Source organism: Hyaena hyaena, unplaced genomic scaffold, assembly GCF_003009895.1.
Source record: "Hyaena hyaena isolate Hyena2069 unplaced genomic scaffold, ASM300989v1 scaffold_158, whole genome shotgun sequence".
Lineage (NCBI taxonomy): Eukaryota > Metazoa > Chordata > Mammalia > Carnivora > Hyaenidae > Hyaena > Hyaena hyaena.
This window is the reverse complement of record NW_024080790.1, coordinates 2,048,873-2,068,714: the sequence shown is the minus strand read 5'-3', so window position 1 is coordinate 2,068,714 and position 19,842 is coordinate 2,048,873. Positions and strand designations below refer to the sequence as shown.

Sequence of the window (19,842 nt, the reverse complement as noted above, 5' to 3'; positions counted from 1 at the left end):
CCCCCAGGGCATCTGAGGTGGCAGGGAGGGAAGTTTTTGGTCCTTTCTGAACCAAGGTTGAACAAACTGAACTGACCAAGAAACTGAACTGAACTGCAGCCACATACAAAATAGTTTGGGAGGGTTTTCTACCTGCAAAGAGAAAATCTGAGGTGCAAATATAAATATTTTTATCAATACAACTTTTCCCTTTAAAACAGACCTTTTAGGTTTCTCTTTTCCCTGCAGAGACTATGCTTCATGTATGGAGATCGGGGCAAATTTGATACATTCTCCAAACAATTAGCGATTCTAGGAATAGCCTGATGCTGAAGTATTCCGTTTTTTCTTTAATGTAACACAATGCCTAAAGATTGGCCAGGCAGTAATAAAAGTATATGGGGGGCGGGGGGGGGGGTGGCGCACAGGGGAGTTGGAAGCGGATATGTTAATATCCTGGCTGGCTCTCAAATCCTCATCATTTGAAAGGAGGAAAAACATCTTAGACTCCACCATAAATTGGCCAGTAAGCAGTTCTGGTGCAAGCGTGGCCTGGGGTAGAATATGGTGGAGGCATCAAAGGCTAATGGTGAGAAGGAGAATCCCTGGGCAGGAATGCCTGGCCAGTGGCTTTCCTGATCCTCTGATCACTCTCAGAGCAACAGGCCTCCTTGGATACATCACTCACCAATTTAGAAACCAGGGCACAGGTCTGAAAACTGAGTGGGATCAAAAGATATAGAGGTGAAGATTCAAGGTTATGGTCTTCAATCCCTAAGGTCTATTGTATGCAAACTGAGTACTGCCCCCTCACCATTCCTCTAACCAATGCCTTAGTCAAGTTTCCTGCATACAGACAGAACAATGATTGAAGTTAACCTTCCATGAGTCTGTTATATCCTGAACCATATGCATGTAAGCCAAGAGCTTTAATAGCTGCAATCAATTAAAGCACATATTGTTGGAATGCTCACTTTCTGCCCAGAAATCAAGGGAGGAAATTACATTGCTGTGCAGAGAGGGAGGATAAAACCCTCTTTACATCCACAAAAGCCTCTTCTTAATCCTTCAAGAGAAAGCACCGTGGCTAGTTCCATGGGTTCCAATTTGGCTGTGTTTCTGTTATGTGCAGCTGTCTCTTATATTCCCAAAGGAAAATAGGGCAAGAAGCTTTAGCTTGATGAAGTTGCTCTGTTTGCCCTGAGGTGAAGAATGTTCCCTCCCCTTATTATGTTCAGTTAAAGGAGTTGTTGCCCTTTTTTCTGGTGCTGACTCTGCATTTGCTTTTGCATCTGCTTTGGAAGCAGCCACTGTGGTCAGAATGCACCCGGGGACTTAGGTACACAACCGTGGGGTGTGGTTTACCCAAAACCACCTAGTTTCATCTAATATTTCTATAGAAGTCATAGTTTTACCTGAAGAAGGCAGACCTGGTTTCTGAAACAGAAGGACAACCCCAGGATACTTGAGATCTGAAGGGTTGTGTTAGGTATCAAGGAACTTCCAGGCCGGCTGAGGCAGGCTACAGGCTGTGCAGATCATTTAGCATGCGTGTTGGCCCAGACAGTTCCTTGGCCTTGTGAATTAAGCAGCCCTAATCTCCTTCCTACTTATGTTTCAGCAGAAAAAAAAATAAAGAATGAAAGAAATCCCACAGGAACAGATAACATAATTTAGCCCTACAAAGTATCTGACACAGTGCCCTGAAAATCATAGTCTGAATCTAGACTTCTAGAACCCTCTCCATCCAGCTCCCTGCATTCAAATCCTACCAGTCCTTCAGGTACAGCTCATGTGCTATTATCTCCACAAAACACACTATGATTCCTCCCATCAGGACTCATTTCTCATTTCTCCCTTCTCCGCATGCCCAGAGAATTTTATTGGCCTTTTCTTCTGCATCAAAGTTTAAGTTCATTAGCTACTTGAAGGTCAGGATCTATATCTCATTAATCTTGGATTTATCCCCAAAGAGCTTAACACAGTGTCTAACACTCAATTAATAGCTCTCTGAGGTCAAACACTCTGCCATATATGTTAACAAGTTCAGTATTAATTATCTAAGCTTTCGTCAGTTCTGTAAGCCTCATATCCTAAGGGAGACACATCTTCTAGTTAAATAGCTAAACTTGGAATGAACACAACTTTATAACAAGCTCTCAGTGGTCCTCTTTAATAGGGAACATCAAAATGCATAATATTTAAAAAGGCGTGACTTTTCAAGATTCCATGCAACCAACAGTGAGACATTTGTATAAAGAGAGGACAAAGAAAAATTTGGAGACCTCAACAAAAGCAAGAAGGCTCAATTTTAACACCTAAGATGGGTATTTCCTGGGTTGAGAATCTTCTCTATTTGGCAGCGGAGTGAGGATTCCTCACAAAGCCTCTAGCTGCTCCCAAATACTGGCAGTTTAAGGGGGAATCCAGTAATGGAGTATTTCATCTCATTATTCTGTTCTCAAATCACCTTCCATGGTTTTTCTGTTTGGGAGCGAGAGGGATGCATATCGAAGGCATTGACAGTGGGTGGGCATACAATTAACAATAAGCACCTGGCCTTGAATAATGAACTTATTTCTAGGTTCATTATCATGCTCACTCATCCTAACAATTTCTCTGTGGCAAGAACTTTTTAGATGGGAAAACCGAGATATGGAAAAATTATACAACTTGTCTAGGATCAGACAAGTTGAACTCCTTCACAGCTAGGTCTACACAGACAGCCAGAGTAGACTCCCACTCTGAAAGGGGGAAGGGCCAAGCTACGGCTAGGCATCTTCTTTCCCGTGGTCATCAAGTACACACTCACATGCACGCACACACACACACACACACACACACACACACACACATATGCCCCAAGCAGAAGTCCTAGAACAAGCCCAGAATTCAATATTCTGTATTTCAATAGTTTGAAAAAGGCACATCACTACTAAAAATGTAAATACACTATCCTTCATTGAAGAACACAGGACAATCATGGTGCTGTCCTTAGTCATTGTGTGTATGTGAAGAGATAGGATATGGGGTCATGACATGTTAAACGCAACTCAGAAGGGAAAATCCCAAGTCAGTTGGGATTTTTTGTATTTACATAGAGAAGTGTTGTTGGATTTTTCTGACTTGCCAAATTCACTCCTAGGAATTCATCTCCAAGACTGCCATTGAGGGTGACTTCTCTGGCTTATCCCCAAAGGCTTCAGATGAGACAGGACAGCTAGTTCTACTTCAGGGTCTACCCTCCAGAGCCTCATGGGCCTGGGAGTTTCAGTGGCCTTGGTCCTTTACTCATGTCATCACCCTCACCAAACATATCCCTCTATGAATGTGGACAATCTTGTTGACAGCTGTATTCCTTCCATTGTCTTTATTTTTCTCAAAATATAACACTGTGCTGGCAAGCAGTGGGGGCTCCACTACAGTTGCTTGAGTGAGTAAATGAAGGAATAGACAAGGGGCCCTTATCGGTGGCTATATAGGGCTTATCATAAGGGTTTAAGATGTGTTACAAGTCAATGACATGTGAAATGAAACCGTTTCCTTGGGCTCGATGCTGTTTCAGATCCGTTCCCCTTTCCATAGATCATTCCCACTGGTATGTGCAGTGCAGTGAATCGAGGGTTGAGAGTTTGTTTGGCCCAGGATAGAGCAGTGAATTCCATGGGGAAATCAAGGAGCTCTTCACAGAATAGGTTACATGCCAGCGATATTCTAAAAGATGAGAAGAAGTAGAGGCAGGATGTTCCAAGCATATGGAGCCACGAATTGTTGAAGCATGTGCTTGTATCGAAGCCTGGCATGACTAGAAAGATGGCAAAATTCAGTGTCCGAGGGCAGCACAGGACAAATCCAATTACGGGCTAACCAAACGTGTGTGTCAGACTCAGTGGTCTAGAGCTGTTTCTTCTTGGATCAGGGCTTCCTGAGGACGAGCAGGTCAGAAGGGGCCTCTACCATCTGAGTAATGGTGCTGCCACGTTTACCCAAACATCAGTCTACAACAGGCCCCAACTACATGTCTGGGGCCACCGCATCCTTTAACATTTATACATAACTTCCCCTGGTGGGAAACTGGCATCCCTCCCTGATCTCTGCGGTTTCTCCAGGCACCATTGACTCCTGCTTCTTGCTTAGGCCATATCTCATCTTCATTTGCTAAACAAACCTGGTTCCTACGTTCCCCCCACGGCATCACTGGCACAAGACCATCCGTAGAGGGGCCTTAAAAGGTTTAAAAGTAACAAGGGTGAGTTGCAACACAGTTCATCTTCCGTGTCATTCCTGCTCCCGGGAGGATCTTGAGGCCCTCTTCGCAGGTGGACTCTGTGCAGTTTGCTGGCAGCTCAGCTCCACTCTTTTGTGCCCATCTTCTGCTGGCAGCCCACAAACCCTCCATGCCTACTACTTGCACAAAGCAAGATGGCTGATCCCCTCAGTCCTCCAGTAATCACAGGATTTGTGTGCCGAAAGTTCTTCCTCGCCCTGCTAACATCCTTGAAGGCGGTGTTTGAGGGGTTCCCCAAGAGAGACTTGATACTTCATTCGAGGTAGAGATTCACTACAGGTGCTGCCAACTTTCTTAGTGACATTGCTGGGGACTGTGATTCTACTCCCCGGTTTGGGGGCAGATGAAAAGACACATCAAAGATTCCCTTCTCTTCTGACGATTGCAAAACCTTCCCGTCTCTACAATGTGTAAACAGAGCCGTGGTAACTGCGGGGGAAATTCTGACTCTCCCGTTGATCAAACCCTGCTCCTTTGTGTTGTCTTTGCTGTTGTTGTTTGAGTTTGGCAGGCAAGCCCGGGTCAGGGGATTACACGGCAGGCGTGGTGGAGCAGATTGAAGTCTCGGCATTTCCTGTTGTGGGAAGGCCAGCCCCTGCTGCACATGCTTAGGAGAGGGCAGAGCAGAGCCTGCAGCAAGTCCGTGGCGGGAGGGAGGGCGTGAAGGGCAGCTCTGTGTGCAACTAGGGAGGGGATCCAGGCATCAGGGAACAGGACCAGAACTTCAATTCCACTGGTCCCTTAATGTTCCTGGATCTGACTGTCCTCTCCTGTGCAATGAAAAGGCCCCAGTAAATGGTCTCTGATATTTGTACTCCCGTTCTTGAAAAAATTAGGAGACTCATGAAACCATTTCAGTTCCCTGCTGAATAAGTCAGCTTTATTCCTGGAGTTTCGTATGCCCTTGGTGCTGCTATGTTCAGTTTTGGGTGATATAATTTCATTTGTCTCCTTTGGGAAAGAAACTGCACTAGACCAGCAGTGAAGCCACATTTCATATATGAGACACGGACACAAACATACGCCCACCTCCAAGGGTACTTGAACCGTGTGTGTAAGATATGTAAGGCTCTGGATTTAACATCCTATGCCTTCTGAGATTCTGTCGTAATGTAAAATACTGTGAACGTACTATTTGGGGCTCTTTGGTGTTATTTTATTATTTTATCATGCGCTACAGTCATAAATCTTCAAAATTAGCAGATACTAGGGGGAAGAAGTAGAAAAGTAGCATTTATTTGATACCACCAAATGGTTGGAAAAGCAAAACCCAAAGGACAAAACCCAGAACTTTGCCAACACTGAGAAACAAACGGGAGTGAGGCTACCTGGGCTCAAAGGCAGCTCTGTCACCTACAAACTGGATGACCTGAGACACTTAACCTCCCTATTCCTCTAAAGTGGACATAATAGCACCACCTACCATGCCGCCCACTGTGAGATTAAAAGGTTAATGCATGTCAAGCACTTGGAAGCGTGACTGGCACATACGTGGTAAAGACTTCATAAATTCAGCTAGTTATTGTGAATTCGGTATCTGGTTATTGCACCTCCTGTGCACCAGCTCCTAGACCTAGAATACGAGGGTCAACAGAATCCACTCTGCGTTCAAGACCCACTGTCCCACGGTGAAGAAGGACAGATCTGTTTTAAAGAGACAGAGAGACCAACCCAAGTATCAGCTGCCAAGATGTTGCAAATCCTCTGGTCTGCTGTGATCATGTCCTTCAAGATATATAAATTTTTTAAATAGAAACCTTCCCGTCCCAAGCACAGCAAGTCACCTAGACAGTCTCCATGTGTTACTGTTGTGCTTTGTCACCTCTGGGTCTGTACTGCTGACCACTTGTCCTTGCTTGGTTCCTTGCCTCCTGTGTGGGATCCCCTTTCCAGCCTCTGATAGAATCGGCCCTACCTAGGACTCTAGTCCAAGTCCTTGACTCTCCAACCTTGACCAACAGAGGCTGTGGGAAGCAGGCATGTGCTGAGCAATTTCAGCCTCTTGGGGTTATTCTTCTGCTTTGCAGACTTCTTTTTGCAGCTTCCTTTTTTTACCCAGGTGGGAAATCATGCTACGACCCACCCCCCGCCCCGACCCCGTCACCCATCCATGACTGTAGATGGTAGAGATTTTTCTCCCCTCAACACGAATAATTACAGTGCCAATATAAGGAGCAGTTTGGGCAACTATCCTCTTTTCCATCCATCAAGTTACAAGTTCCTCTTGTTTCCTCCCTTCATCTTAAAAAATGCAGTAAGCGCTAACTTCCTGTCACTGAACTAAGTGGCAGACACTGAGTTAACCGCTTTATTTGAATCATTTCATTTAATTTGTTTGTAAATTCGACAGATAGCTCTTGGGCACCTCTTACATACTAGGTGCCGTATGAAAAGCTGAAAATGCAATGGTAAACATGACGAGTAAACAGAGACTTCCATGGAACTTACCCTCCATCCTGGAGAAACCAATAGCAAATAAATATCAAGCCACAGAAGGATCCATAACTGAAACTGAAATAGACCAGTGGTATGAGGAGACTGAGGCTGCTTTAGAGGGATGTCCAGGGGAGGCCTCTCGGAGTGGTAGGAAGGATGCAGCCATGAGAAGAGCAGGGGATGGGGAAGTGGGGCGTTCCTGGGTCTGGGGACTGCTTGTGCACAGGCCTCGAGGCAGGAATGTGCTGTCTTTGAGGGACAGAGAGAGGACAAGCTGGCCAGAGTACAGGGAGATGGAGTGTGGTAAGAAGGCTGGAGAGCCAAGGCCCGAGCTCACAGGGCAGAGCTGGGTTTGGCTTTTCCTCTGCTGCTTTGTGGAGAACGGGTTGTAGGCAGAGGAGGCGCACAGCAAGGAAGCCAGTCAGGTGGCTACTGCAGTATCCTGTAGAAAGCGTAGGGGGCTCGGGACCAGGGTGGTGGGGTGGGGTGGAGGTGGAGAAGTCACAGATGTGGGGGCTTCTACAAGTAAGGTCAACAGAATTTGCTGGCAAATTGAGATGAGGTGGAGGAGAGAGAGGATTCAAGGGGGACTCCAGGCAGTGGGGAAGACTGCAGGAGGAACAGGTTGAAGATGAGGAAATGACTGGGAGACTCTACTTTGACATGGTACTATTGAGATGGTTATTAGTCCCCTGAGAAGAGATGGCGATGTCAAGTCAACAGTTGAGTTCAGAGGAGACGGGGATAAAGACAGAAACACAAGTCATCAGCATGTAGATGGGATTAGGTGAAACACCCTATAAAAGAGTAGACATGCAGAAGGAAACGGGTCCCAGGATTTTGCTACAACCTAACAAGGTAGTAGTGCTCCCCCCCCACCCCCTTTACTGATAAGGAAGATAAACTCAGATAGCTTAAGTGGCTTGCCCCAAGGTAGGCCCAGGAAACTCTGGGGTTTAACCCAGGCAGTCGATTCCCATCCACTTTGCTGAAGTGTGGTGTTTTGCTTCCTTCACATATGACAATCTCTTTGCAGGAAGAAGATGATGATGGTCTGCCCAAGAAGAAGTGGCCTACCGTAGATGCCTCTTACTATGGTGGGCGAGGCGTTGGAGGCATTAAAAGGATGGAGGTAAGAACACAGCTTCATGTACTCACATCTATGTGGCAACTACTCCGTGATGGGAAAGAGATAAAACCAGTGAAAGCTCATACTTGAGGTCTGGTGGGTTTTGGATTATAAGGCATCAGATGGAGAGATGGCAGCTACACCCCTTAAACTGTGCACCCCCATATCTTGCCCACCATTTACAGTAATTTGCTTATCTGCTCAAACACTTTAGTGGTTTCCTCTCCCACTGGAATATAGTCCAAGGTTCTTTCCTGGGCCTGCAGGACTTTTGCACATGCTGTCCCCACATTCTGGACAGTTCTCCCCCTAAACATCCATCTGTGTGACTTGCTCTCCTTGCCTCTTCAAACCTTCCTCTTTCCTTTCCCACACCCCTCTCTTCCCTGGCCCTAAAAACCCAAAGGAACTGAGGAGTGGGTAGCACTCACATTGCACATCACACACGTATATACGATGCCCATCTCCAGGGGCATTATACTTTATTTTGTCATTTTGTTTTATTATATGTTATTTATTTTAGGTTCGTTGGGGAGAAAAGGGTTCCACAGAAGAAGGTGCTAAGTTGGAAAAGGCAAAGAATGCGAGAGTCAAGATGCCAGAGCAGGAGTATGAATTCCCGGAACCTCGAAATCTCAACAACAACATGCGTCGGCCCTCTTCCCCCCGGAAGTGGTACTCGCCAATCAAGGTGTGTCTCTTTCTACTCAGAAACCCATCATCTCTCCTGTTAAAACACTCACCTAGTAACAGTCAGACTCTTTTGACATGATAAAATATCAAGCCAAATCCCAGATTATCACAAAGGAACAAATTTCTTAAATCATGGACTTAAAAGTACAGGTACTTATTTTCTCTATTTCCACCTTATCAAAGTTGAAACTAGGCTTTTTAAAATCACCATGGCTGGGGCACCTGGGCAGCTCCATTGGTTAAGTGTCTGACCTTTGGATTGGGCTCAGGTCATGATCTTACAGTTGGTGAGATCAAGCCTGGTATGGGGCTTTGTGCTGACAACATGGAGCCTGCTTGGGATTCTCTCTCTCTCTCTCTCTCTCTCTCTGCTGCTCCCCCACTCACACTCGCTCTCTCTCAAAATAAACATTTTTTATTTTATTTTATTTTTAAAAAATTTTTTAATGTTTATTCATTTCCACAAGAGAGACAGAACACGAGTGGGGGAGGGGCAGAGACAGAGAGAGGGAGACACAGAATCTGAAGCAGGCTCCAGGTTCTGAGCTATCAACACAGAGCCCAATGTGGGGCTTGAACTCACCAACTGCAAGGTCATGACCTGAGCCAAAGTCGGACGGTTAACCGACCAGTCCACGCAGGCGCCCCAATAAACATTTTTAAAAATCACCATGGCAGGGGTGCCTGGGTGGCTCTTCAGATTCTGAAGAGTCTGGGAGCCTGCTTCAGATTCTGTCTCTCTCTCTCTCTCTGCCTCTTCCCTGTTTGTGCTCTGTCTCTCTCTCTCTCTCTCTCAAAAATAAATAAACATTAAAAAAATTTTTTTTCTTAAGTCATCATGGCAAACTAGTAGAATGCAAGCAGACGATGAGTCAAGACTGGGGTAGTAACCCCAGAAGATCACATAAATTCCTGTAACATTTCTCGACTTCATTGGGAGACAGTTCCACTATCTAACAAAAATGGCAGCACTCCCCTTGATGCCCTGTCTCTCTTCCTCTTGCCATAACTCAAGCCCGTTCCCCTTTTCCAGGCTTCCCGCCAGTGTGTCATGTGTTGGCCATGGATCTAGGACTCAGCTTTCCTGACTGAGAGCAAAACCACACCCCCTTTTGTTTTCCCTACTCTCTCTTCCCCTCTATAGCTTCAGAGCTTAAACCTCTTTGGCTTATTAGGAATTCCAGCCATAGAAGGTCTGTCTCTCGACTGCAAACAGAAACTGGGCCAATTTCAAGGCCTCAAGCCGAAAGACCTAGTTTAAGAGCCAGCTTGCATCACACACATGCCCCCACACGGTCTTACCCTTCTTCCACTAAGAGCAAAAATAATATTCATCATTCACTAAGTTATTTCTAATTTTAAAGCAGCAGTTCTCCAATGAAATTAAAAAAATAACCATTTTTTTATTGTTTATTTATTTTTGAGAGAGAGAGAGACAGAGTATGAGCAAGGGAGAGGCAGAGACACAGAAGCTAAAGCAGGCTCCAGGCTCTGAGCTGTCAGCACAGAGCACGACATGGGGCTTGAACTCACGAACCGCAAGATCATGACCTGAGCCAAAGTCAGATGCTTAACTGCCTGAGCCACCCAGGTGCCCCCTAAAGAAATAACTATTTTAAACAACGGAGTGACATTTCATTGATAGTTGTGTCTTCTCAGCCAAGCTAGCTTGTGCTCACACTGTCTGCAGTGTATTTTCATTTTGGTTTGCTGTGTTTAAAGCAAAGAGATTCTTTTTTAAGATAAGTGCTCCCACCCCGTCTCTCCTCACCCCACCCCAGCCAATGGCTTGAACTCTGGAAAGATGTGGGGAAGATGTAGCTTGCTTGACTAACAGCTGGCTGCTTCTAATTATTTTCTAATGCAGAACATGCAGTGGCATGCATGCATGTGCAGACAGGAAGGAGCCAAATAGAACCTCAGAGATGAAGAAGAAAGGGAATTTTCTATTATGTCGTTTTTTTAGGCATCTGTACCTTGTGACTAACATGACATAGTTGGTTACCACCAGGTTTTCTTTTTTAATTTTTTTAATTTTTTTAATTTATTTCTGAGAGAGAAAGAGAGACAGCATGAGCATGGGGAGGATTCAGAGAGAGAGGAAGATACAGAATCTGAAGCAGGCTCCAAGCTCTGAGCTGTCAGCACAGAGCCCAACGTGGGGCTCGAACCCACAAACTGTGAGATCATGACCTGAGCAGAAGTCTTGGACACTTAAACGACTGAGCCACCCAGGCACCCCTCCAGGTTTTCATTTCTGTAATCTTGGACTTTGAAAGAAATTAATTCTGTGTGAAGAGTCCAATTTCTGCTTGAGGGAATGTTATTTCTCCACCAACTGGTGGTTTGGGACTGAGTTTTATGAACTAAATAGGGATATAAACAACTAGATGTATACATCTAAAATCGTTCCCAACACACATTCAGAATTAGTATCAACGAGCATTTGTTGTGTACCTAGTATGTGCTGGGTACTGCCAGATACTAAGTGTACAGAGGTTCTCAACCCTGGCTGAATATCAGAATTACCTTGAGAGCTTTAAAAATACAGATTCCCAGGCCGAATGACTTAGTCCCACAAAAGGCTTTCACAGGCACACGGGCTGTCACAACTTGCTCGCTTTTTCTCATCCAGTGAAACTTCTTCCCCCCCAGTACCTCCCTTTGTAACATCCAAACTCCCTAAGCCACACCCCTCTGTGGCCCCCACGTACCCTTACCTCCACAGCCTCTGCTCGTGAGCCTCCTCTGTAGTCATCGTGTCCCACCGCTGGTTCTCCTAGTGCGGTCCCTGGACCACCAGCATCAGCATCCCCCAGGGACTTGTTGGAAATGCACATTCTCAGATGCACTGAATTAACAACCTCAGGGCTGGGGCCCAGCCATCTGGGATTGAACAAGCCCAGTTAAGAAATTGTCCGCAAAGGTTCCAGCCGGGCTTCCATATAGGAGGTCTCCTGAAGGCAGGAACCTTGGCACCTAGCCAAAGATTATGACCATACCTCTGCGATTTGTCAGAAGTCTCCGCAAGGAGGCACATGTTAGGTTCCGTGTTTCTATCATGGACGCAACTGCCAGATTAATGTTAAGTGGTTGGGAATCTGAGTGTCAAGGAGGCCCCAGACGGCCAGATGGAAAAGACCTGTGATCTTGGTGGACGGGCCCAGCCCCTCAGCAGTACTGCCTTGCTCTGACATGGGAAAGGTCACTGCCTTCCTGCTGGTGGAGCAGTTCAAGAAACACCTGCTCAGCAACCTCTGTACAATAGCCCCCTCCTGTGAGTCTTCTCTCCACCAGATTTGACCCTCGGAAGGCACCACTTCTGCTTAACTCATCTTTGAACCTGCAGTAAACAGCACTGTACATGGCACAGCATAGGGACTCTACCGTCTCTTGTTAAAGAGCTGACATGTAGGTTTAATTATAAAACCACTCCCAGAGTGTCCTGACAGTTAGGCTATCTCCTGTGATGCTCACTGATCACCTTAGTACCATCAGTCCGAAGAAAGTGACATTCTTCTTGCCATCCCTTGGAGGGGAGGAGAGAGAAAGAGGCCACCTTATGCGTTTATGGGCCAGGTAGTTGAGGGAAGGGCGAGAACAAGGAGGTTTCAGAATAGAAGCACAGAAAGGAATTCAGAAGTAAAACTGTATACTGTCTCCCCAGAAGAAGGGCAGACTTGCTACCAGAACTTCAGCATCCGGACTGTTTAACAAGTTCCGTGCTCCATGATGAGCCTCATCTTAGCTGCGGTGCCTGCGGATGTCACTGGGCCTTGGGAAAACATTTAGCCTCACGCGGTGCTGTAAACTCTGCTTCCCTTTCCCGAACCCTCTCGCTGGATTTGTCCATCTGTTCAGGAAACAGAAGCACACTCAAGAGGGTTGAACTTTTGGTGAGGGCAGGGTTAGCCCACAGAACCCACAGAGATGGCCAGGCATTCAGGGACTGGCAACCAGTGGGAGCTGTTATCCCCGCTGGGCCTGAAGGACGGGAGATGGTGTCATTGGAGCCAGTGGCCAGAAGAGGCCACCCAGTGGGGGCTGTGACCATAGCGAGGGAATCAGCAATCTAAATCTGCCCTACTGCCTGTTTTTATATGGCCCACAAACGAAGAGTGGTTTCTATTGTTTTTAAATGGTTTTGTAAGTTCCTATATAATACCTTAGAGTTGGCCTCAAGCTACAAAGCTTAAAATATTTACTCTATGGCCCTTTTCAGAAAATGTTGACACATCCCTGTCCTATAAGAATACAGCCACCAAAGAAGGCAGGGGGTCAGGGAGGGAACAGAAGGAATAAATCCCCCACCTTCTCCCTCATCTTGCCCTCATCTCCTCCTGGTGTTACCTATCGACCAAACCAAAGGGCAACCAGGTGGTGTTTTCTGTAGAGGTCAGGCCTCTAGGGCATAGAGCTAGGAAGACAGAGAAAGGCAGAGAGTGGATGGGGGGCGGGCAACTCATGCAGAATGACCAGTCCACTCTCTCCCTGACTATAAATAGGGAGAACACTCCCACCTAGTGTAAAACTTTCAAGAGACACCGGGAAGACGTTCCCCAGTGAAAGTAGTCCGAATCATACACATCTTTAACTGTATTGCATCTGACTCACTTTGTCTTGCATGTCATGAAATCGATATGAGAAGCAGAGAGGCAGGTGAGCGCATGTGCTAAGCGACCCCAGTGGGAACTCATCAAGGGAAGAAGTCCACATCGAGCCTCTTTACCCCATTCCCCAGCCTGATTTAGGGCACTGGCCGCAGCAACTGCACTTCACCCCTTCCTCATTCCAGGCTCATGACCAGGAAATTTTCCGATATTTGGCCTTAATTTTCCTTTGCTCAGTTTTCACCCCCTGGATTTACAGTACCCCATGCTTCTCATTAAATTGGGACTGACCATTTCAGACAAGTGAAGTAATGCCCAGATATATGGCCTCCAGATAGATTAAAACCAGGACTGTTTTCAGGTTTGCTGGAAGGCTTGCAGCCTTTAGAGAAGCCATTTTCTCCTTTTCCAGTAGCTCCTCCACATGACTGAAAATGGCAGAAGTGACAGCTGAAGGACAAAATCCAGACCCTGGATGGCCAGGCAGACTGGCTGTTCTTTGCAAGAGAGCCAGACCATGAAGGGGCAGGGTTAGGTCATACTCATTGTGGGGCGGGGGGAGGGGGGGAGTCTTCTGTTCATTTTCTGTCAGGCCAACCTTCATCCCTGGCCTACAGCACCTTGACCTTGTAATCAAGCAGCATTCAGTCGTGAAACCGTACTGGATGAAGCTGCATGGAGCCCAGCAAGACACACCAAAGCCTTAAGTATTGTCAGATGGGCTGTTGATGTTAAACAGACGTTTTTTTGTCCCTCTCTGGCTACTTTTTATAATGGCTCCAAACTTTTTTTAAACAGAGACCAAAACTAAAAAAGAACAAGACGAAAATCATCCTGTGTGAGTGTGTGCAAGTATGTGTGTGTGTTTGTGTTTCCAACGTTATGCATTAATTCATTTCATTTGAGAAGCATGGGCCACAATATTTACCATAGACTTTAAGGTGTAAAAATTCAAATGTTGGTCTCTAACAGCTCTGTTGTTGAACTGCCCTCAAAATTCTCGACCTCTGACTAACTTCCAAGCAGCGAAGGCAGACAACCTAGAAGAGAAGACACAGCTGCTGCTTGGCCAAACTTTTAAAAAAGGAGAGAAAGAGGAAGCTCAGCCACAAACCCCAGGCACCAGGATGCTCTGAATGAGGGCCTCATAAACATTCCCCGCCCTGCCTTATTGTTTAGGAAGAAACAAAATGGGGAGTTGACATAGAATTCCCAGTTTGCCTGCCTTTGTGGATTGGAAGGTAGTCTGAGCCTGAGGTAGTGTGGAAGGCTGAAATTGGTGAACTTCTTATTTTATAGTAAAAATGTATCCATATCCTATGAAAGAAAGCTATATTTAAATGCTGTGTAATATACTCTGACAGAAGGTCGCAAGGTTAATACTGAAGTCTTTGTTTCCAGCTTCAAAGAAGCAGTTGGGTGTTTCTCCTAGGGAGGGAGGGGCCAGGGTCTTGAAATGGGTCCTATGCAGAGGCCTGTGCATGATGGACACTCAGAGCTGAGATAAAGAGTCAACTCAAAGGCTTCTCCCCCCGCCCCCCAGGACTTCGGTAGATCCCAGGAACCGGTTAGAAAAAAAACCCTGACGCCTTTCACACCCTGAAGAGATATTATTAAAATCCTCATTAGCTGCTGTCTTGAAATGACAGGTTTCTGCCTCCATGCAGAAAAATAAAGGCACCAGCAGCCTTTGTTAGGCTCTTCTCTTTGACCTGAGAGGGTAATTTTGTATCCTCTTCTTGGTTGTAAACACACTTATTCTAAAACTTACTTCAGCTCTTGCATAAAAAGCTGAGGAGGGAGCAGAAGGAGAGGTTGAGTGTATGGATTACCCAGATGGTGTCCTATGCCACAGAGGTGGGACTTTGAACTCATTTGTGGGACCGTCAGAACTCAGAACACTGAGAAAACAACTGGAATTAACTAACTAGTCTCACCTTGGCCAGAGGAACCCAAAGACCGCAGCTCTCACCTGGGTGAAACACATACTGCAGGCTGGGCACAATTCCAGAGGCTTCCCACAAACTTGCTCCTTTATTTTACAACAACCCTCAAAAGTAGAAACGACTACTACTCCCATTTACAAATGGAAAAACTAAGGCACAGAGAGGTTAGGTAACTTGCCTAAATTCATCCTGCTAGTAAGATGTTTCCTGGTTTATGTTATTAACTGCAAAGCATCCATCCAAGCTAGCAATGAAATCTATCATTAATCAAACAGGAGAGAGGACTGGGCTGGTGGGGGAGGCGCGGGGGAGGAGGGGGCTCCTGGAGGTAAAGAACCAGTCAGGAAACTGTTCACAGGATGAGTGACAGATGATGAGGGCCTGGGCCAGGCAGTAGCCATGGAGACGGGGGCAGAATGGACAGAAAGCAGTGATAAGAGAGCTGTGACAGAGAGAAAGTCACAAGACATGGTTGGAGTTGAATATGAGGAGGTGGAGAGGGCGAGGAGGTGACAGTGATTCTCTGGTGTCCAGCTTGCCCGTGTGGACGTCAGCGGTGCCAGGACTGAGGCAGGGTATGCAAAAGGAGGAACGGGTTGGGGAAAAGATAGTTCCGTTTTCAATACCTGTGATACTTCTGCATGACTAAGATTTGGTAGGTGATTGGATTTGGAGCTCAAGAAAGGACCAAACTGAAGGTAGAATTTGTGAACCATCAGCAGACAGATGGAAGTTGACCCCAGATGCTAGGTGAGAGCCTCCCGGGTGGAGCACTCAGCCTGAGGGAGAGGCTGGAAGAAGGCTGAGGGGAGGAGCGGTTAGAGGCTGAAACCCCAATCTGGGGAGGAAGGAGGAGCAGACAGAGGCTGATGGCACTGAGGCCAAGGGAAAGTGCAAAGAAAGGAGAAGCCCAGCGCATCAGATCCAAGAATCAGGTAAAATGAAACACAGCGGTGGCCAAGGCACTTGGCAGTTGGGATCCGTGGGGTGGCCTTAGCAGGTGCAGCTTTGGGGAAATGTTGTGGCCGCCAAACACTGCAAGAGAGGCCAGCCCATGGCATCCTGGAGGGGAGTGAGAAGTGTGGCCTGAAGGAAAGGGGCAGGGGTTGGCGGAGCAAAGAATGAAGGATGGGTAGATACATGCTTGTCAAGCTCACATTATGGGATTTGTTGGAGGCCGGCTCCGACAGGTCCAGGGGTCCCTGAAGGATGGACGGTGTCGGCGAGAGAGAGAGAGTGAGAGCCCCGAGATTCTTTCTGATCACCAGGCAGGCATCTCTGTCCTGTTGGTTTTGGTGTCTTTATTTAAAGGTTCAGTAACTACATGAGGTCAGAGAAAGGAATTTTTACAATGGGAAGCCTTTTGCGATAACAAGTTTTTGATATTCTGTAGAATTATCCCAGTCATAGTGAATTTACAACCAAGGAATTAACAGGATGCTCTTAGTGAAAAACAGGATAACATATAGGTTAAATTGTATATAGGTAAGCTAGGAGTCATTCTGTCTGGCTCTCAAGAGGATGAATGTTTTGAACTGGTTTGTGGAGACCTATTTGATGCTGAATGTGTGAACACCGTGGGGGCCCTAAATGTGTTAACCTTTTGCTTTTGGGTTAGGTGTTAACTACTCTTATCTATCCACATTCCAGCTGCCAGTAGGGGAGGGTGTTTGTGGAATGTAGGCCTTGGGGAAGGGACTGCCATACGTCACCAGTTAGAAGAAGGTGTAAGTGTTAACTTAAGTTCTGCCCCCGTTTGTTCCTAAACTCTAAATTAGGCCCTTTGTCTGGGGGGGGGGGGGGCAGGCTCAATTGTCTTTGATCTGCAAGGCCCATAGGAAGAGGCTTTTGACAATCATCCACAGAGCTTTTATCTAAAATCTCTTTTGTAAAGGCAGGAATATACTTTTCCTTATGAGGTATCTGTGTTCAGAATATAGGTCTGATATGGAATACTGTGAGGCCTGGTCAATACCAGCAGGCTTATTTCCAACATGAGCCAGTAGTAGTAGAAGGAGATACCAGTTTTCGTTTCTCATGGTAGGAGCTGTGCAAACACTGCCATTTCCTTGCTGTGACTGCCATCCAGAGAGACCGGTGGGGCTCCCGGCAGGGATTCTTACACTCTATATTCCATTCTTTTCCATCTTTCTACAGACCCTCCGAATGATCATTTTTATGACTTTACCATGATCATAGGTGACATTTAATGAATATTCTTTATGAGCTAAGTATCTAGCTTCAGTATCTGATTGGGGAGACACCTAATAGGGTAGATAGTACCATTGTGTCCATTTTAAAGATGAGAAAAGTGAGGCCTAGAGAGATGAAACAGCTTGTCCACGCCTGCAGAACTGGGAGGGCCAGACCCCAAATACAAACTCAGGCAGTCTGAATCGTCACTTTGGACTTGAATATCACGCTCTGACCTGTTGCCACAAGAAAACCTAACTTACTACCGATTCTCGTGGTGTTATACGCATCCAGGTGGTCTGTGCTCTTTTGCCCTTTCTGTAGCTTTAGCTTTAAGTTTCTGCAAATATTCTTCCTGCTCCATCTTATTGCTCCTCATTTGTCAAGCAGTTGAGTGATTAGCACACAGAACGCTGTGGGTGGGCTGATTTACAAGGACAAATACTGAGAGTCCCCAAAAGAGGGAAAGAAAAAAAGGCATTTGTCCAGGAAATCCACCTGGTTTTATCCTGAAATATAAATGCTTATCCCAAAGAGCCTTCAAGGAAAACACTTAACTGATGATTGAAATGGTTTCATGCAGAAAAACGTGCTGAACCCAGCAGCCATCCCCTCCAGCTTTCTAAAGTCATTTCAAAATGTTTTTAGAGGCTTTCGTAAATACTTTGCCAAAAGAGATGAAAAACATAACACTTAGCAAGACAAAGTTTAACCCACAGAATTTGAGCAACAGTTGATAGAAGTTCAAGAGCACACTTTGTTTGAATCTAACCCACCAGAAAACAATGTCAGAACATGAAGTCTTCGAGATGATGTTCTTAAATTGATGCTTCCGCTACAAAAGCTTTGTGTCAAGGAACTTGAAGTCTCTGGACTTGCCCAGCCCCTCAGCACCATCCTTCAGAGGCCTCTTCCAGATCAGTGTCTTCAAACATGCCTCACTGAGGCCCAGTAGGAAATACAGTTTGGCTCAGTATATACGTATATGTGCATTGAATGTGTACTAAAACACTCATCCATACACACATTTAACTGATAACAACCTTGTCACAAAATAATAGCTATCTTCGTCACGTGTAAGTGACTCAAATATTTTCTTTCCTATTCCATTTTATTTCTTAAGAACTCTGGCCCTGATACACAAAATTGTTTCATGAGGGACTGAAAAGTTGCAACCTACCATTTAGAAACCCTGTTTATTCTAAGAGCGCCTGGGTGGCTTAGTCAGTTAAGTGTCTGATGATCTCATGATCTCATGGTTCGTGTGTTCAAGCCCCACATCGGGCTCTGTGCTGACAGCTCGGAGCCTGGAGCCTGCTCCTGTGTCTGCCTCTCTCTCTGCCCCTCCCCCGCTTACGCTCTCTCTAAAAATGAATAAACATTAAAAAGAATTTTAGGAACTCTATTGTAAAGGATCTAAGTTCAAGTACTCCAGACAGAAGTTCTGCACAAGGAATATAACAGAAAGTATATGAGCTCTGGAATTCCACAGCCATGGGGTCCAATCACACCTCCAATTTACAAGCTGTGTGCTTTAGGCAAGTTAGTTGTTAGTCTGACCTTCCATTTCCTGTCCATAATCCTTTGGGAGTTTGGGAGAAGACACATGTGAAAGCACCTAGCCCAGCACTTAGTAGCACTGAATGCATGCATTCATCCAACCGGTATTTACTGAGCACCAGATGCTTTCCTAGGGCTGGGTGTACAGCAGCTAACAACCCAGTGACACCTCTGCTTTCATGGAGTTGGCATTCCAGGAGGCAGAAACAGACAATAGGCAAATAAACATAGACTATGTCAGGGATTAATAAAGGCTATATTCGTTTCCTATTGCTGCTGTAGCAAACTATCACTAATTTAGTGACTTAAAACAACACAAATTTATTATTTTACAGTTCTGGAGGTCAAAGTAGGTCTCACTGAGCTCAAATCAAGGCAAGCCCAGGGCTGCGTCTCTTTTGGAGGCTTTAGGAGAGAATCTGACTCCTTGTCTTTTCCAGAGACTAGAAGCTGCCCACACTCATTGGTTTATGGCCCCCTCCGCTCCCCAAAGCCAACAACCATGGGTTGAATCTTGCTCACGTGGAATCCCTCTGACTCTGTGTCTGTCCGCACAACTTCTCTGCACCCCCCCCTCCGCCTCCCTCCATCAAGGACCCACATATAGGTTACTTATATAAGGTCCACCAGTATAATCCAGAATAATCTCCCCATCTCAAGATCCTCTACTTAATCACATCTGCAAAGTCATTTGCCATGGCAGGCAACATATTAAGGGTTAACACTAAGAGCAGAGCTCAATAAATGTCATTGTTTCATTTTAGTATCTGTGGCAGGGGGAAGGAGCCTCCATTCAGCACGTCTAGGGGACGGAAATGGCCAGAGGCATTAGACTCCCTTCATCGAACGCTGTGAAAACTTCACTCACAGACTCACCCTTCTCAGATTCAACCAATTACCTACAATTCCAAAGGGGTTGTGATTTTGGGAATTCTGAGATTTGTGGTAATCTGTCCCTCGAGCCTGGGATTCCTAAGCAAGTCATAGATGCTCAGTGAGCCCAGGGAT

General features: G+C 46.0%; 1 protein-coding gene across 1 annotated transcript in view; it reads left to right on the top strand.

Moving 5' to 3' along the window:
• ANTXR1 (ANTXR cell adhesion molecule 1) overlaps positions 1-19,842 on the top strand; it is a 215,234-nt gene that overhangs the window by 149,928 nt on the left and 45,464 nt on the right. The window contains exons 15-16 of the mRNA XM_039239602.1: positions 7,740-7,835; positions 8,356-8,523. Of these exons, the coding sequence (XP_039095533.1) occupies positions 7,740-7,835; positions 8,356-8,523 (264 nt within the window). The remainder of the gene's footprint in view (positions 1-7,739; positions 7,836-8,355; positions 8,524-19,842) is intronic.